Below are 16,682 nucleotides of genomic sequence, written 5' to 3'. Positions count from 1 at the left end.
AATTCGTTACCGTTACCAAAAAAATGTAACTTCGTTACCGTTACAGTTACCAAAGAAAAAAAGTAACGCAGTTACTAGTAAAGTTACCAAAAAAGTAACTTGTAACTGTAACTTCGTTACAAGTAACGAGTTACTTCCATTCCCTGTTGATATGGTAGATTACTGAAATATCTTCTTTGTGAGAAAATTAATATTTAATACTGATGACTAGTTTAATTCTGCTATCCGCTTATTATCTTTTTCTTACCTTATGTATATATATATATATATATGTGGGTGCGCGCATGTGTATGAATATGTATTTCTAATGTGTACGTGCGCATTCCTTTTTATTTAACTATATTATCTTTTTGTCGCTATTAGTAGTAGCTGTTTGTTAGCGCATCACATTTGCACGTATACTATTCTTTCTCTCTCACTTTCTTATAGTTATGAGACTACAGATTTCAAATTTTATACACTTTAATCCGCAAGACTTTTATAGGACTATTAAGAAGAAAGTTTTTAAAACTAAATTGTCTTGCAGTCAACTTGCCTGTGTTTTTACTTCTTTCATTTGAGTTAGCTTATTTTTCTTACTATTTATTCCGTTGTTACATCATCAACACACGTATCGTGACTTAATCATCATAAATTATATGGCTCGTTTAACATTGTATCTCTTAGGATCGGTATATTCTGTTCTCGGTATATTGAAACTCTTTTAAATTATTTTCGATGGAGATCTATAGATATAGACTGCTGTATTACATCGTCAAAAGACTTCAAATTCTCAATCATCGAAGAATTCTCATATATATGGTTTTAACAAAATACTCAAGAATATTTTAGGATTATTTGTTGATAGCGGTTTTTATTGTTAATTTCTTCAACGTACAGAAGCCAGATATTCCTTAGTGACTTAAGCTGTTTTACACCTCTTCGAAGTAATCTGCTTCTATTATATTCAGAGATACATAATCTTTCTCTTAGACAATAAATTTTGTTTCTATAGTTTTATAGATTTGACTTTATAGAATATATTTTTCACATATTTGCTCTGAAGATTACGCGAATTATCGTCAGTTTGTCTATTAAAATGTTATATCACTCTTGAAGTAGTTTGCGCGAATTTTTTGTTTCAGTATTACTTTACTTTAACTTTTAGCTCTGATACATCGAGTACTTTTTCTTGTCTTTTTTCTGCTGTTTTAAGTAATTGAGCTCATTATAAGCAATTCTAACAAATGTAGACACGAAATGTTATATTAATATAACATTTCGTGTCTACATTTGTTAGAATTGCTTATAATTAGTTTCGTTTAAATTAGTTTCGTTATTGAAGTTCGTAGCAATGTGAATGTAAAAAAAAATACTATTAGTTCTTCTTGAAAACAATTGCAATATTTTTATTGCAGTGCCATCTTAAATAAAATAAGAAATTTGCATTGATACAAATTGATTAGAATAAAATTATACAATTTAATACGCTTATATATACGCAAGTTTTATGAGCAACTTACTGAGTGTAATTTTATCGGGCAGTCTCGCGCCTACATGTACAATATAATTAACATATATAAATAAGATTATATAATGATAAAAACATTAAACGTAGCACGCACATCAATTAAGTAGTCATGTTTGTATCTCTAATAAAAAAATATAAACAACTCAAACCAAGAATTATATTAATAGTAATAAAAGTAATAAAAATAATATTTTTATATTAATAAACATTTGTAAGAAGGTAAGTAATAAAAATTTTTACGTTATTAAACGTTTGTTAGAAGGAAAATAATAAAAATAATATTTTTACATTATTAAACATTTGTTAGAAGGGTTCAAATTGCCAAGTTAATCCTTCATCCCTACTAGCTTTAAAAAATTCAAATTATTATTACATATATTTCTGCTCAGAATTTATATTAGAAATTTGCTCAAGTAGTCTTCCACTATGTATAAAAAATATATCTAGAAAATAGATGAAAAATAGATGATACAGATAAACTGTATATATATTGTATATATACGATAACTGATAGAGGATATCTTATCTCGCTCAACAAAATAAAAGTTGCAAGTGTATGAAGTTACATACTGCAATATTCTTAGATGTGAAACTTCACTTCTCGTTCATATTTATTTCAAGATGAATTGTTAATTCATTTTTATCTTAAAATTTAAAAGAAATTTCTTTTGCGTTCTCACGTATTTTGTACGAGTGAATAACATTCATAAATAAAACGTCCATCTTCTTAGACATAATAAATTATTTGATATTTTTGTCACTTTTTAAAAACACAATAATTGTTGATTAATCTAACTAAAATAAATATGTAACATAATATGAGATAATTACATGCACAAGTATATATTGACAGTATATTAAATGTTATTAAGTTTGATAAATACGTCTTCTAACGGTTATTTAATTTATACATATGCGTATATACAGATACCAGTGCCTCTTTATTCAAGGATATAAGAAGCAACTGGTACTAAAGAATGCCAGTTCGCAGTAATCTTAACAAGGTGCAACAGGCTATATGAGAACTATTATGTTGCTGAAACTACTACTGATCGTTCTACTTGCTTTCGACTTCACCATTTACGCGAATACAGAGACTGCTCCAAGAGTTAGAACACCTTTGGGAGGACTGAAAGGTTACTACAAAACCTCGCAAAATGGCAGAAAATACGAAGCTTATGAAGGGGTTCCTTACGCTTTGCCACCTGTTGGGAAATTACGATTTAAAGTACATAATCGAATTAATCATTGGTATAAATATCTTTAAACAATAATAAGATTTTATTCGGACCGACAGGAAATTAAATACTAAGTATATAAGCATATTCGCGCCTATCGACGGTCAAAGCTAGATCTTTTTGCCTAAATAATTCCCAAAATTTTTCCGGACTTTATCTAACTTGTGATATTATTGCAGTAGTTTAATTGCGTTAAAGTCCGGAAAAATTTTGGCGCCCAGATTGAATAACTACAAAAATATGATATATATGCATGTACATATATAGGATATAGATAATTCACTGGGAATTATTTAGGCAAAAAGATCTAACTTTGACCGTCATAGGCCCGAATATGCTTATACTTAGTATTTAATATCTTTAAAGTTACACTAGCTGGATTTTCACCTGACGCTACGACGTTTATTTTCACGAGTATCAAGCGTCAATTTTGATCACGTGACCTGTTTTGACGCTGAAAATGAGTGTCGTAGCGTCAAGTGAAAAGTCAGCCTAAGAAAAATTTCTGGTTGAAAATAAACGAACTAGAAAATTCTGATCATATTAATCAAAATTCTGATTATTCAACTACAATTATAATAGATTCGATTAGAAAATTTTGATTTATTCATTTTCAACCAGAATACCAATTAATGCAACCAAACTCTTCTTTTAGTATACATTTTTCGAAATGATATGTACTTTTAATATGATAAGATGAAAATGAATTCTTGCAATAAGTAATAATTTATTGCAAATACCTTGTTAATTACTTTCCTTTGTTTAGAAACTAAATTTCTATAAAAACTTTCTCACTTAAAAATATTGATAAAAAATGTTTTAGTTAAGAATTTCTTCTCATTTTTCTTGCGCAGCCCCCTCGGCCAATACCAACATGGATTGGTGAACTATCGGCTACAAAATTAAGTGCCGTATGCATTCAATATGATCAAGTGCCAGAACATCCTCCGGAGAAAGTTGTAGGTGCCGAAGATTGTTTGTATTTAAATGTTTACGTGCCAGTACGAGAAAAAGAAGGAAATAAAATCTCAATGCCGGTAATATTTTGGATCCATGGCGGAGCATTCCAATGTGGTAGCGGTATATTGTATGGACCCAAATATCTAATGGATCATGATGTTATACTTGTCACAATTAACTATCGATTGGGACCTATGGGTATTTAATATCAACATTACATACTGAAATTAAAATTATTAGCATATTAATAAAAATAATATTTATTACTTTTAAAATGTTAAAGTTTATTCGTTCAATTATTTGATACAAACAATTTTAAAACAAATGTGTAAACTTATATGTGTTGTGCGTCTCCTAATTTATTAACTCTCTAAATTGAAAATCATTTTTTTAAATATTAGGTTTTCTCAGTACGGAAGATGAAATAGTTCCTGGCAACATGGGTCTGAAAGACCAAAATATGGCACTTCGTTGGGTATCACAGAACATCGAATGGTTTAGTGGCGACCCTAAAAAAGTGACATTGATCGGTTTAAGTGCTGGTGGTGCGAGCGTACATTATCATTACTTATCGCAAATGAGCGCTGGACTCTTCCGAAGTAATTTTATGAAATAGTATAAAAATTAATATAAAGATAAAAAATCGTTTCATCTACATATTATATTAAACTGCTACGTCACAACTTTATGTAATCTAGATGGTATATCGTTTAGCGGTACAGCATTTGATTGTTGGACGCAAGCTGAGAACTCTTTAGAGAAGGCCAAGAAATTGGGCGCTTTAATGGGATGTCCTACAATTAGCTCCAGAGATATGATACGTTGCTTGAGATATCGTCCAGCTCGTGCAATCGTACAAACTACAAGTGAATTTATGGTAAAACTCTTCTTACTTTTATTGTCTTGATAAAAAGATAAACGCAATCCTCGGATGAAGAAAAGAAAGTTATGATCAATCTTATGATTTTAGCCATTCTTTTTCAATCCCTTCACTCCTTTCGGGCCGGTAGCTGAGAAATTTGGTGATGAAACACCGTTCATCGATAGAACACCCATTGAGATTATCAATAGCGGAGACATTCAGGATATACCTTGGGTTACAGGAGTAACGAGTGAAGAAGGCCTTTATCCTGTGGCTGGTAAGATAATGCGCATATAATAACACAGATATTTACTACAAATATATAACTTATTGTAGAGTTTATTGCTGATGATCAAAATCTGAAACAGTTGAACGATAATTGGGATATTCTTGGGCCAGACTACCTTGATTTTAATTATACTATCCCGAGAGAGAAGCATATCGAGATTACTCGGCTTGTTAAGAAACATTACTTTGGTACAAAACCAATCGATCGACAAAGTACGAAAGAACTGATACGAATGTCGAGTGATCGCTTCTTCGTCGTAGATAGCGAGAAAGCTGCGCGAATGCAGGCCAAAGTAAATAAGAATCCAGTTTGGTATCATTACTTTACTTACAGAGGTGCGCAAAGCTTAAGCAATGCTTACAGCGGTACCACCGTGAATTATGGTAAGTCTGTGAAATATTAATGTTCAAGAAAATTTACAATATAGATACACATATTTCTATTTAAAAAATGTTTAATTAAAAAAAAAATTATTTATTCGTTTTATCAGGCGTCTCACATGGCGACGACGTAGTCTATGTGTTAAATACTTCCTGGGTAGATCCACTTACAACACAAAAAGATCGCGATATGCAAAAGCATTTAATCGACTTTTGGGTATTGTTTGCCACAGAAGGGTAAGAAAGAAATACTTATACATATTACATACGGTATTAAACGTAAACTCATACAATATCAAAATACTAATTCTTCCAATTTTTCAGAATTCCGAAGGTAGCCAATGTGGAATGGCCTAGATTAGATCCTTCAAAGAAGGAGCTTCATTATTTGCACATAGCTGGTCCTGATAAGATTAACATGGACAGCAATCCTAACTTTGGAGAAAAAGAATTCTGGAATTCGATCAATTTTAAGGAGAATATATTGAAGCACTCAGGAATCAATAAAGATGAGCTTTAAATAACAATGAAATAAAAAATAAACATCTTTTCTAAATTAAAGCTTTGTTCAAAGATAATGTTATTTAGTTTTAGACATACATAAATTTATTTTATACATACATAACTTATATTAAGTTTCTCTTTATTTCAAACATATAAAAATAATTATCGATTAATTTCTTGTGCAAATAAAAAATGTAATGTTAAAACTTATTGCATAGCTTATAAAAGTCGCACTATCGAGAATATTAAATCTTAGTCCCTGTCTTAATATGATAATCAGTAGAATTAATGTTTAATGTTCCCATTTTCTGTGAATTATGTATATAATAAAATATTTGTTAAACTATTATACATAACAAATTATTTTGAAACTATAAAATATGAGTATATATATATATATAATTTATATTTAGGTACAGAGAATGAGAAGGAATTTATTATTATGATGGAGTTATTAATAATAAATTCTTTTTCATATTTTCTTAAAATGAAGCACATTTCTAACAAATATTAAAAATTCTTCATTATGAAAAATTAATCAAATATAATTCACATTACGCTGACTGAAATAAATGTTTTATCCATCTAATGTTTTATTCAAAATATTATAAAATTAAAGAATATACAAGTGTGTTATATTAAATCTAACTTTTGTATTTTATATAAAATAATATTGAGCAGTAAATTATAAAATCAAATAATTCTTCTCAATAAAACAGCGTATGCTATAATGATTTCTAAAAATGTTTAAAATAAAGGATAAAAGAGAATAGAGAGAGATATATGATCAATAAAACTATAAATATAAATATAACGTTACGTATAAGTAAAATATGCCACTTTTTTCAAAAAGAACTAAAATATTCGCAGTCTTTTATGTGGAATCAGTTGTACTATTTCTATAAGTATATAGGTAATTCAAATCTGCTAAAATCTTTGTTTTAAAATTTAATTCTTTATGGTGCTTTGAGATATTGAAAATTTTACAAAATCTAGATTTTGTGAAAGCAAGATTGATGGTTTAAATCAGAACTTATATTAATAAACGGTATACTTATTTAAAAGTTTCATAAATAATATAAGTTCTAAGACATTGCATCTAATTTTTATTTACTAAAGATATGACAATATGTAACAGTAGAGTTAGTTTCTTTAATTATTAACCAAAAAATATGCATACTAAATCCGATATTCATAGTCAGTTCTTATTTCAAGATTTAAGTAAAGAATCGACTATGGATATTGATCTGAGTATTAACAGTTATCATGTCAACTTATATTTGACGAAATCTGTTTCCTGTCTTAAGATACCAGTCAGGATAAATTCTATATCTTGTACCGTAACAGTCTTTGGTGCTTTAGCAAGAAACTTTTTCGCGTTTGACAAATCTTCTTTACGAGATAAAATTATCGCTCTTTCGGGCCATTTAGTCGGTGGACGTAATAGAGCTTTTCCTCCACAAGACGATACTATATCTATAAGAATACAAATACGAATATTTGTATACTAGAATATTAGAATACAAATATTTTATATAAGTTGATATAAGAATATTTCTATATTACCTTTTAATTCTTTTATAGGCGGTGGCTCGACGTTCGGCGTCAATACAACAATATAGCCGTCTAGCATTTTTTTCTCCCTAGCTTTATCAAGACTCTCCCTCAGTTTGAAATCATACCTGGTTTCGGCTTCGGAATCTTTTAATATATGCTTTTCCCAATCTATAAACTCTTTCTTAGTTTTACTTTCTGTCAACCAATCGATCCCTACTATGGGTACACTTTTTGCTAACGCACATAAAAATTTGTATGTTCGACGAACTTTATCAGTAACTAAAACGGTGCACTGTGCCGGATCTTCCACTTTACTTCCACCTGTAAAATAAAAATTGTCAACAAATAGTAAAATAACTGTTAATACTATATATATATATATATATATATTGCGAAGAAATCTATTCATTTAAATATAATTTATTTAAATTTATACTCACCTAATGTTTTAACAATCTCACTATAATTTTCCATTACACCCGTTATACCCGTAAATAAAACTTTATGTTTCATTGTGGATGATGTGGAATTATTTAGAATCGACATACTCCTACGCGTTCTAGAAGGCGTTAAAGTAAGAGATATAGTTTCTGTACTTGTATTTAGACTTGAAGCGCTCTCGTCAGTTAGTCTACAAGTATTTGGATTCGACTCTATCTTCTTTCTTGCTGTTCTCGATCGTAAAGATCTAGAACTTATTGAAGTGTCACTTTCAGTACCGCTTTGGCTACTTTCACCAGTTATGTTTTCTGTGGAAGTATCAATAAGTGAACTTGTAGAATTCTTAATGCGAGAAGGCTTCTTAAATATTTCTTCCTTTCTTTTTATTGAGACTTGTGACAGCGAAGAAATGGAACTTTTAGCAGATCTTTTACGTTTAGCTTTTGATACAACATTGTCAAGTTGTGTATTATCAGAGTCTTCTATCTCAGATGATAAACTACTCTCAGTTAAAACAGAATCTGTTTCGGTATCTGAATTTTGTTGTTTCTTGCTTCTGGTTCTCAATTCTCTTTTAAATATTTTCGCTTTACTACCTTCTCTGATCGATAAATTCTTATTTCGTGTATTACTCGGAGCTCTTGCCATAATACTTTCGACTTCTTGCGATGTATCATCTGAGAGGCTCTTGAGGCACTTTAAGGGATTAAGTATAATTTTCGGAACTTTGCTGAGTTGCTGATTCGTCTGTGTTTCTGTTCCTTTTGGAGCTGGCTTATTTTTCTTACTATTTTCATTTGCAGTTACATCATTGACATGTGTCGTGACTTGATTATCATAAATTATATGTCTGGTTCGTTTAACATTGGATCTCCCAGGATAGACATTTCCATCTGTTCTCATATTTAAGGAGATCTCTTGAGTTTCTTCCAACGTAGTTTTAGACATTGCTTTATTATCTTCGGAAGACTTTATATTTTCAGAGATACTTTCACGTGATCTTATTTTAGCAACATGTTCAAGGATATTCGGAGATTGCCTATCGGTTGTGGTTTTCATGGGATTTCTGCGACTGCGTATAGAAACTGGACATTCCTCAGCGACAATTTTACGTTTTTTCGAAGTAGTTTGGTCCACGCTTTTTTCTATCACATTTAGAGGTATCTTTCTCTTACTGATAATAGATTTCGTTTCTGACTCTGTAGATCTGGTTGCTTCATAGCTGGTTGCTTCTATACTTTTTAAAGTTTCTTTCTGAAGATCATGTGGACTCTTGTCATTTTGTTTGCTGGAATGTCGTGTTATTTTTGTACTAATCCACGAATTTTTCGATTCGTCATCCGTATTCTGCTTTGGATCTTCTGATATATTTGGTGAAACGCGTGAACTTTCCTTGCTTCTTTTCTTCTGACGTTTCGGACAATTATGTTTATTACTTAACATTCTATCTGCAATTTGTTGGAATCGTTTATACGTGGATTCGCTGCAATCGTCAGATTCATCAGAAGTGTCCACTGGGCCTGTTATTTTGTCAGTCATTAGATTGTCATGAACAAGGTTTGATTGACTATCAATGGATGACTTATTGTGTTTGCCAGAGTTTTCAATATCCTGTTTACATAATGATTTTCCTTTCAAGGTACTTTCTTTTCCTTTACTTCTTGCGATATCTCGTTTAGATTTTGTGCTATGCACAGTTGACGTCGATGATGCAGAAGGACTCACTGGATTTGAAAGTGTTCCTGATATTCTAACAGCTGGTAAGCGCATTAGAATGTCATCGTCACTCTCATACGGAGTATCCATTATTTGCGCACGTTGTCCACCATTTTCTGATGGGCAAGGTGTGCAAATTGATGTTTTCTCTTCTGCATCATCGACTTTCAATTTGGTTGGATCACATTCAAAGACTTGTTTCCTCGTTTTCGACGCGGGTTCATCATCACATTTCATCAATTTTGAATTTCGAAGACTTCTTTTGTTATTCCTACTCGAGATGATTTTATTCTTGTCTTCATTATCGTTTAATATTTCCGTTATTGAATCAGATTCGTGTTTTGTCTTGGCAATTCTTTTTTTTCTCTCGTTAGATTCTTGAGCTACATTATCATCCATGCCTTTTTCATTACTTGCTTTAGATGTCTGGGAAAAATTAATGTCCTGATCAGGAGTTATATCCTTCACAGAGTCTGGGAACTCTTGTGTATCTTTTAAAATATTTCGCTTTCGTCTTGTAGTAATAGTAGAAAAATAAATATCTGAATTTTGAGATTCAGTCTCTGCCTTATTTACATTATTCGGATTTACTTCACTATCTAGTAAATTATGTGAACGTTGATTACGAGATGCATGCTGTTTCTCTTCTGTTTGTGGCACGTTACATGTATCTCTGTCATCATCGTTGGCTTTATTAATAGAGTCATCACTTTGTGATGATTCCAAAATCTTTTCCAGATACTGCGTCGACATATGCGGCGACTCGTGAATGCTATTCATATCATTATTTACATCATCAAACATTTCATTGAGTTTTTCTTCGAGAGTGTCATTTACTTGAGAGGAGCCTTTTTCACGAGTGGAAATTCCCTTTCCTTTATTTTCAATTTCACCGATTACTTGTGTAGGTGCTAGCTCATAATCTATATCTTCACAATCAAGATTTTCTGTTGTGCGATAATCAACTAATTCTGCATTAATAATTCGCTTGTTTACCACATTATTTTTCGAGGCCAAGTCTATAGAATTACTCGGAGAAGTTTCACGTGATAAAATGACTTGAGTAGGCGCTACATCAATATCTGACACAGATGTACTTCTTTGATTATCATGATTGTTGTTTATAATTTGTGTCGGTGACATATCACTAATCTTAGCCTCATTAATTTGATTAGAGTTTTGTGATTGATCAATTGACAAATTCGATGTATTATTAGTTACAGGATTGTTCAATTGCGTTTGTACATCAAACATATCTTCAGATTCGATGCTCGTGCCAGGGTCATTTCTATCATTTACAACTTCATCAGATGGTTTATTTGAAGTTCTTAATTCACACTGCTTTTCAGCAAGTTCTGCAATGTTTTCTTGCGTGTCCGTTTCCGAAACGTCGTTAGTTTGTTCCAAGCGAGGCTTTCTACACTTCTTTTTGGAATCTTTGGAGGTTATTACTGCATCTTTCTCATCAGTTTCAGAATCATCCGATATTAAAGCTTCAAATTTGCGACTAGCGTATTGAGTAGGAGCTTCGAAAATATCTTCATCGTTTTCTTCATCATTTACTATGTTTTGTACATGTTCAACGTTGCTATTCTTTTTCGATGACATTTTTGCAAGCGGTTTCGGAGTAGACGCATTAGATGCTTGCACTTCTTGCTCATCAATGCCCTCGCTAAAGAGCTCTAATAAACCTGATGACTCAAGCAAATGAGTGCTCTGGTTTAATGATGAAGAAAGTCTACCTTCAACTCTTGGTGAAGATAAATTCAAATACCTACGATTACTGGATCTGGATCTCGATGACTTTGTGATGTCTTCGTGATTTATCCCGTCCTTAGTAGTATTTGCTATATCGTTTCTGTCTTTTTTCTTATTTGCTCGATCATTATTAATCTCATTTGCCGTACCATCCGTCTCGAATTGAGTTTCCATATCGGATATGTCTTTATTCTGCTCGCCTCTTGCAATGCTATTTAATTCAAATTGAGTTTCCAAATTAGATATATTTTTCACAATATAGTTATCATCGAACCTTTGTGTCTCTAAATCGTGAATATTGCACCCGATTTTAGCTAAATTTTTCTCTTGACTGTTACCCTTATCGATTTCAAACTTCTGAGCATTGCTGCTATCTTCATCAATGTTGTCAGTATCAACTTGCGTTTCCATAGTATGAATATCCGTCGTAAACTTCGTCGCCGTTACATTTCGAATATTTATATTGTCCTTTTGAGTTTCTATTTCATTAATATCATCTAAACAATTCTGTGTTTCCATATCGTGGATATCTGTTACAGATCTGCCAGCTGTTTTATCGCAAACATTTAGTCTTGGCAGCTGCTTGCCATTTTTAGTATTCGTTTTAACATGCTTGGATATATCAACAAGATCATCTTGGGTCTCCATATCATAAATGGAATTTGATGTCATTTTATATCCTTTATCAAACTTTTGCGTCTCTGCTTCATATATACTAACTTGATTCTCGCTAACATTAATATCAGACGTATGCAATGCAATGGTACTTAGCGAGTCATTGCTCTCATTTTTGGAAGTATTCTTTTTATTAATACTTGGAGATGAACTTTGTTGCGGAACTCGCGGTCGTCGAAAGACGCTGCAAGTCTCATCATCTTTCTGAGTTCCAAGAATAATGGATCCATCATTGTCCACACTGGATGAAATATTCTGCAAATAAATATATTCCTAAGTTTAGTTCAATTAACACCAATATTATACAACCAATAGGAGATAAAGCCCATAACAAATATTACATGCCAATCGCGTGTAAAGCACTTACGAGTGATGAATCTGGCGTATTAGGAATTATTATATTCGCAGTTTTCTGTCGCGATGGTGCAGGTGTTTCTGGTATTACTTCATCGTTAGCCGGACAGTATATACAATAAGTTGCACGCACTCCTCCGAATTCAATAACACTTCCATCCTTAAGTTCGTACGAACGATTAGGTTGTAGTATTAACTGTAAAAATAAGAAAAAATTCTATAATTAATTCATCTTAAAAATTGTCACAACGTTTTTGTCACATCATTTTAAATAAAACATTAAGATATTTATATAATTTATATATGCATGTTTCACATATGTAGTTTATTAAGAATAATTTTTTCTCTATCAATTAGTTATATGTCTGCATATGCAATGTCAGATCATATGACATAGCTTGCATATCAAATTGATGAAATGACACAGTTTCATCGATATAGTTATTAACAATAAAGATATGTAGTAATTACATTATTAAGCTTTGTTTTGTTGAGCGATTTCAGATCACAGATCCAGGTTGATCCTCGACCGCTAGCTTCAATTTCTGCATGTAGTTTTGACACTGTCATCTGAAAAAAAGATTTGTATAAAAATATTACAAACTTTTTTTAGTACTTGGCATCAAAAATATTTGTTCAATAGTCTTTTACTATGTACAAAAAAAAAATAGAAAAAAAGATTATACAATCTATCCATCATAATCAAAACCAATAGAGCTTTAAATAATATCAGGGAAAAAATTGAATATTTTATTCAAATTATATTCAAGCTTTATTTGGATGTAATATTAGAGGAAAGTCGCCGATACTGACTAAGTCTCCTAAAGTGACACTCCCTTATTTCTCAGAAACTAACTATTGCACTTTATTAATACTAATAAGATCATAATCTGTTTAGCTAATTAAGGAAGTATAACTCGTAATTCATATATTTGTGGCTTATTTCTATACCAAATCAGCTAAAAACCAATTCGATGAATCCGAGAAGAAAATTCTTACGGTGTTCTTTTGCAAATTGTAATTAAAATAATAATTTTACTATATTATTGATAATATTATGTCATTTTAAATGTTTATAGTTTCATAAATTAGTTTTCTTTACAGAATAGGATATCTTTATTTATAAAATAAGAATGTTAGTATTATTGCCTATTATGTCAGTTTTGGAGCCCATTTTGACAGATGCTCATTTTTGCATAACTTATGAAAAACTTAATTATTGCAACTTAATTATTGCAAAATTGCAAACAGTATTATAAAAATTGCTTATTCTATCTGATAGAAGACACTTTTTACTTTGTATTTATATTTTTGAAGTTGTATTTTTATCTTTTGTTTAAGAAATATTGTCTAAAAACAGTGGTATGTTGGTATCGGTGACCTTCCTCTACTCAATTTTATACATCAATTTATAGCAAGTTCTTATAAAACTAAAGGAATATTTTTCTTCAAGCCCAATTTATAAAAATTATCAACTAATTTTTTTATAAAATAATAAAAAATATGCTGAAACTTACATCATCTTGAATAACAATGTTGCACGTATCAAGTCTACCAATTTTTGTAATTCCCGTTTTAATCTGGTAATCAGTGGAATTGATGCTTAACGTTCCAACCTAAATTTTTTAATAAAATATAAAACGTTTTGTTGAATCATTTTATGCATTAAGTATTATTTATATATATATATATATATATATATATGAAATAAAATATTAGAAAATAATTCAATATCAAACATTTAAGACAAAAAATATTTAAGATTTAACAAATATAATATAAATACACTACAATACATGCAATCTCTCTCTCTTTCTCTCTCCTTCCCCCTCCCTCCCACCTCCCTCTCTCTCTCTCTCTCTCTCTCTCTCTCTCTCTCTCTCTCTCTCTCTCTCGAACTTTACATTTTACTATTAAAAAAACATATTTAACTATACTTAACCTGTACTGATTCTTCCTCCGATAATGCATGTGAGTCAGTAAATAAATTATCTTCATCTTTATAAACTTGCGTAGCTGAGAAATCCATTGTTATTAACAATAAAAATTAGTTTTTCAAGTAATTATTGTTTAATCACACCGCCAAGACTTTTCCCCGTAAAAACCTTCACCAATTCACCTTCATTTAAATAATTACACAAAAAATATATAAGCAAGCAAGTATTTCATAAATATTTACTTTATAATAATAACACTTAACAAACAAATAATATTAACACAAAATATTACACAAATTTCACATATTTCTTAAATAATCGACACAATCGACTAACTGCAACCAACCGGAGATGCCAATTCTGTTAAGGCCCGTCTACAATACACGGAGTAAGAAGTAAGAGTAAGAAATTGACCAATCACAGTCGAATGTGAGAAGAATAATCGACTGTGATTGGTCAATTTCTTTACTTTTTACTCCGTGTATTGTAGACGGGCCTTAACGGTTTACGACATCGCGATTAGCGCCATCGGTCGGCGGCCTGGCACAACCGGTAGTGCACCCATAAGCACAAGCTTGTGTACGTGTGACTCTGGTAGCAGAAGCCTGCCGACTCGCTCTGTCCTCGTCGCACTACGTTCTTTCCTTGTTCGCCTTTGGCGCGCTGAGTGAGAGCGAACGAGACAGTATAGCCGTCGGCTATACGACATAACAGCGAGGCTGCGTTTGGGCAGAGTGCTATCAGCGCCATTTGTGTAGTACTATCCTTGTCTCACGTCTAATGGACGATGAAGATAGAATGACAGAAATAGCGCTAATAGCGTCTCCCCGAATCCAGCCCGAGTCAGCGACAAGGATTCTCTCTCTCAGATTCTCTTTCGCTGTCTCGTTCGCTCTCAGCGCGCCAAAGGCGAACAAGGAAAGAACGTAGTGCGACGAGGACAGAGCAAGTCGGCAGGCTTATGCTACCAGAGTCACACGTACACAAGCTTGTGCTTGTGTGTGTGCTACCGGTTGTGCCAGGCCGCCGACCGATGGCGCTAGTCGCGATGTCGTAAATCGTAACAGAATTGGCATCTCTGCAACCAACTGCGACTTTACTGCCTAGACAATTGCGCCTTTTGCCGCCAAAGCGCTAACAAAAACAAGACAAGAGAGAGTCATGGCCGCAGGCCGCAGCACACTCTTGCATAAGGCTGGATTTTCATTTGACGCTAGACGCTCATTTTCAGCGTCAAAACAGGTCACGTGATCAAAATTGACGAATACCATGCGTCAATTTTGATCACGTGACCTGTTTTGACGCTGAAAATGAGCGTCTAGCGTCAGATGAAAATCCAGCTTAACGCATAAATGCATAGTGCATAAGGGAATCACCCAATCAAAATTCTTCTTTTCCAAGGAATGAGAGGAAAAGAAAGCTTCTGATTAGTTGATTCGTTTATGCACTATGCGTTATGCGTTATGCAAAAGTCTGTGCTGCGGCCATTAAGGGCCATTCTACACAAACTGGCATAGTCGCACAAACATATGCATAAAGAAAATCATCCAATCGTAGTTTACGTTTGTCTTTATGACAGAAATGTGATTGGATAATTTACTTTATGCATATGGTTATGCGGCTCTGCAAGTTTGTGTGGAATGGCCCTAAGCGGGGAGCACAGACTCTTGCATAACGGATAACACAAGAGGCATAAGAAATTGAACCAACCAGAGTTCTCTATTACATGGAAGGGAAAGAAACGGAGAACTTCGATTGGTACATATTCTTATGCATTACGTGTTATGCGTTATGCAAGAGTCTGTGCTCCCCGCTTTAGTCCGGATCTACAATAGAGTTTTAAGCCTTAAGCCATAAGAAACGGGCGAATCATAGTTGCTCATTCTTCTCGGATTCGACTGTAATAGGCCTTCTACAATAAGCCACAAGTCAGAACGTCAGAAGTCTTAAGGCCTTGGCGCATAGAAAAACTTAAGACGTAAGACTTATGGTACGTTTCCACTGAGCACGTCACGCGTCGCGTCATGAAAGAGAGAAAGAGATAAGATTATATAAATACAAAACCTCTCTCTTTCTCTCCTTCGACGACGCGACGCGTGACGCGCTCAGTGGAAACTTAGCCTTAAGCAGTAACGAAATCTATGGCCCGTATTCAGAACGCATTTACAACGATGTTAGCACGCTAACATACTATACTTTACGTCACGCATATTATAGAATTTCAGAGATAAAAGTGCGCTTTTATCGATAAAAGCGCGTTCTGAATACGGGCCAATATGTTGGATTCGCTATTGCTTACGTATGGTCTTAGCCCGGATCTACAATAGGTGTTTTAAGCCTTAAGCCATAAGAAATTGACCAATTACAGTCGAATCCGAGAAGAATAAGCTACTGTGATTCGCCCATTTCTTATGGTTTAAGGCTTAAAATCCTATTGTAGATCCGGACTTACGGTTTCTATTGTGATTGGTCGATTCGCTTACTGCTTAAGTCTTACGCCT

The 16,682-nt window shown here is 32.7% G+C and overlaps 2 protein-coding genes across 3 annotated transcripts; one reads left to right on the top strand and one right to left on the bottom strand.

Moving 5' to 3' along the window:
- The first annotated feature begins 2,480 nt into the window (after positions 1-2,480).
- On the top strand, positions 2,481-5,759 carry LOC108767995 (venom carboxylesterase-6). Its single transcript, XM_018518171.1, has 8 exons — positions 2,481-2,738; positions 3,603-3,906; positions 4,110-4,307; positions 4,407-4,585; positions 4,679-4,847; positions 4,907-5,242; positions 5,350-5,476; positions 5,564-5,759. Exons 1-8 carry the CDS (start codon positions 2,529-2,531, stop codon positions 5,757-5,759), a joined length of 1,719 nt encoding a protein of 572 aa, XP_018373673.1. The 5' UTR covers positions 2,481-2,528.
- Positions 5,760-6,906: 1,147 nt separating this feature from the next.
- On the bottom strand, positions 6,907-14,494 carry mu2 (mutator 2). Of its 2 annotated transcripts, XM_018518164.1 has the most exons (8): positions 14,474-14,494; positions 14,187-14,363; positions 13,762-13,860; positions 12,716-12,814; positions 12,258-12,440; positions 7,741-12,145; positions 7,310-7,621; positions 7,008-7,219 (listed from the first exon to the last, which is right to left on the bottom strand). In XM_018518164.1, the coding sequence occupies exons 2-8, from the start codon at positions 14,271-14,273 to the stop codon at positions 7,008-7,010; spliced, it is 5,397 nt and encodes a 1,798-aa protein (XP_018373666.1). In that variant the 5' UTR covers positions 14,274-14,363; positions 14,474-14,494. The 2 variants fall into 2 exon arrangements, with proteins under 2 accessions (XP_018373667.1, XP_018373666.1); XM_018518165.1 differs by lacking the exon at positions 14,474-14,494 and having other exon boundaries at positions 6,907-7,219; positions 14,187-14,420.
- Between the last annotated feature and the right edge of the window lie 2,188 nt (positions 14,495-16,682).

The sequence above is a fragment of the Trachymyrmex cornetzi genome, unplaced genomic scaffold (assembly GCF_001594075.2).
Source record: "Trachymyrmex cornetzi isolate Tcor2-1 unplaced genomic scaffold, Tcor1.1 scaffold745, whole genome shotgun sequence".
Taxonomy (NCBI): domain Eukaryota; kingdom Metazoa; phylum Arthropoda; class Insecta; order Hymenoptera; family Formicidae; genus Trachymyrmex; species Trachymyrmex cornetzi.
This window is presented reverse-complemented; position numbering and strand designations above follow the sequence as displayed.

What these genes read in the sequence shown, in the direction of transcription:
- LOC108767995 (XM_018518171.1), top strand. Translation starts at nt 2,529, where the DNA reads ATGAGAACTATTATGTTGCTGAAACTACTACTGATCGTTCTACTTGCT. An exon ending in AAACTACAAGTGAATTTATG is followed by an intron (nt 4,586 to 4,678) that starts GTAAAACTCTTC and finishes TTATGATTTTAG; the next exon opens with CCATTCTTTTTCAATCCCTT. An exon ending in AGGCCTTTATCCTGTGGCTG is followed by an intron (nt 4,848 to 4,906) that starts GTAAGATAATGC and finishes AACTTATTGTAG; the next exon opens with AGTTTATTGCTGATGATCAA.
- mu2 (XM_018518164.1), bottom strand. Translation starts at nt 14,273, where the DNA reads ATGGATTTCTCAGCTACGCAAGTTTATAAAGATGAAGATAATTTATTT. An exon ending in CGGAGGAAGAATCAGTACAG is followed by an intron (nt 13,861 to 14,186) that starts GTTAAGTATAGT and finishes TAAAAAATTTAG; the next exon opens with GTTGGAACGTTAAGCATCAA. An exon ending in ACAAAACAAAGCTTAATAAT is followed by an intron (nt 12,441 to 12,715) that starts GTAATTACTACA and finishes TTATTTTTACAG; the next exon opens with TTAATACTACAACCTAATCG.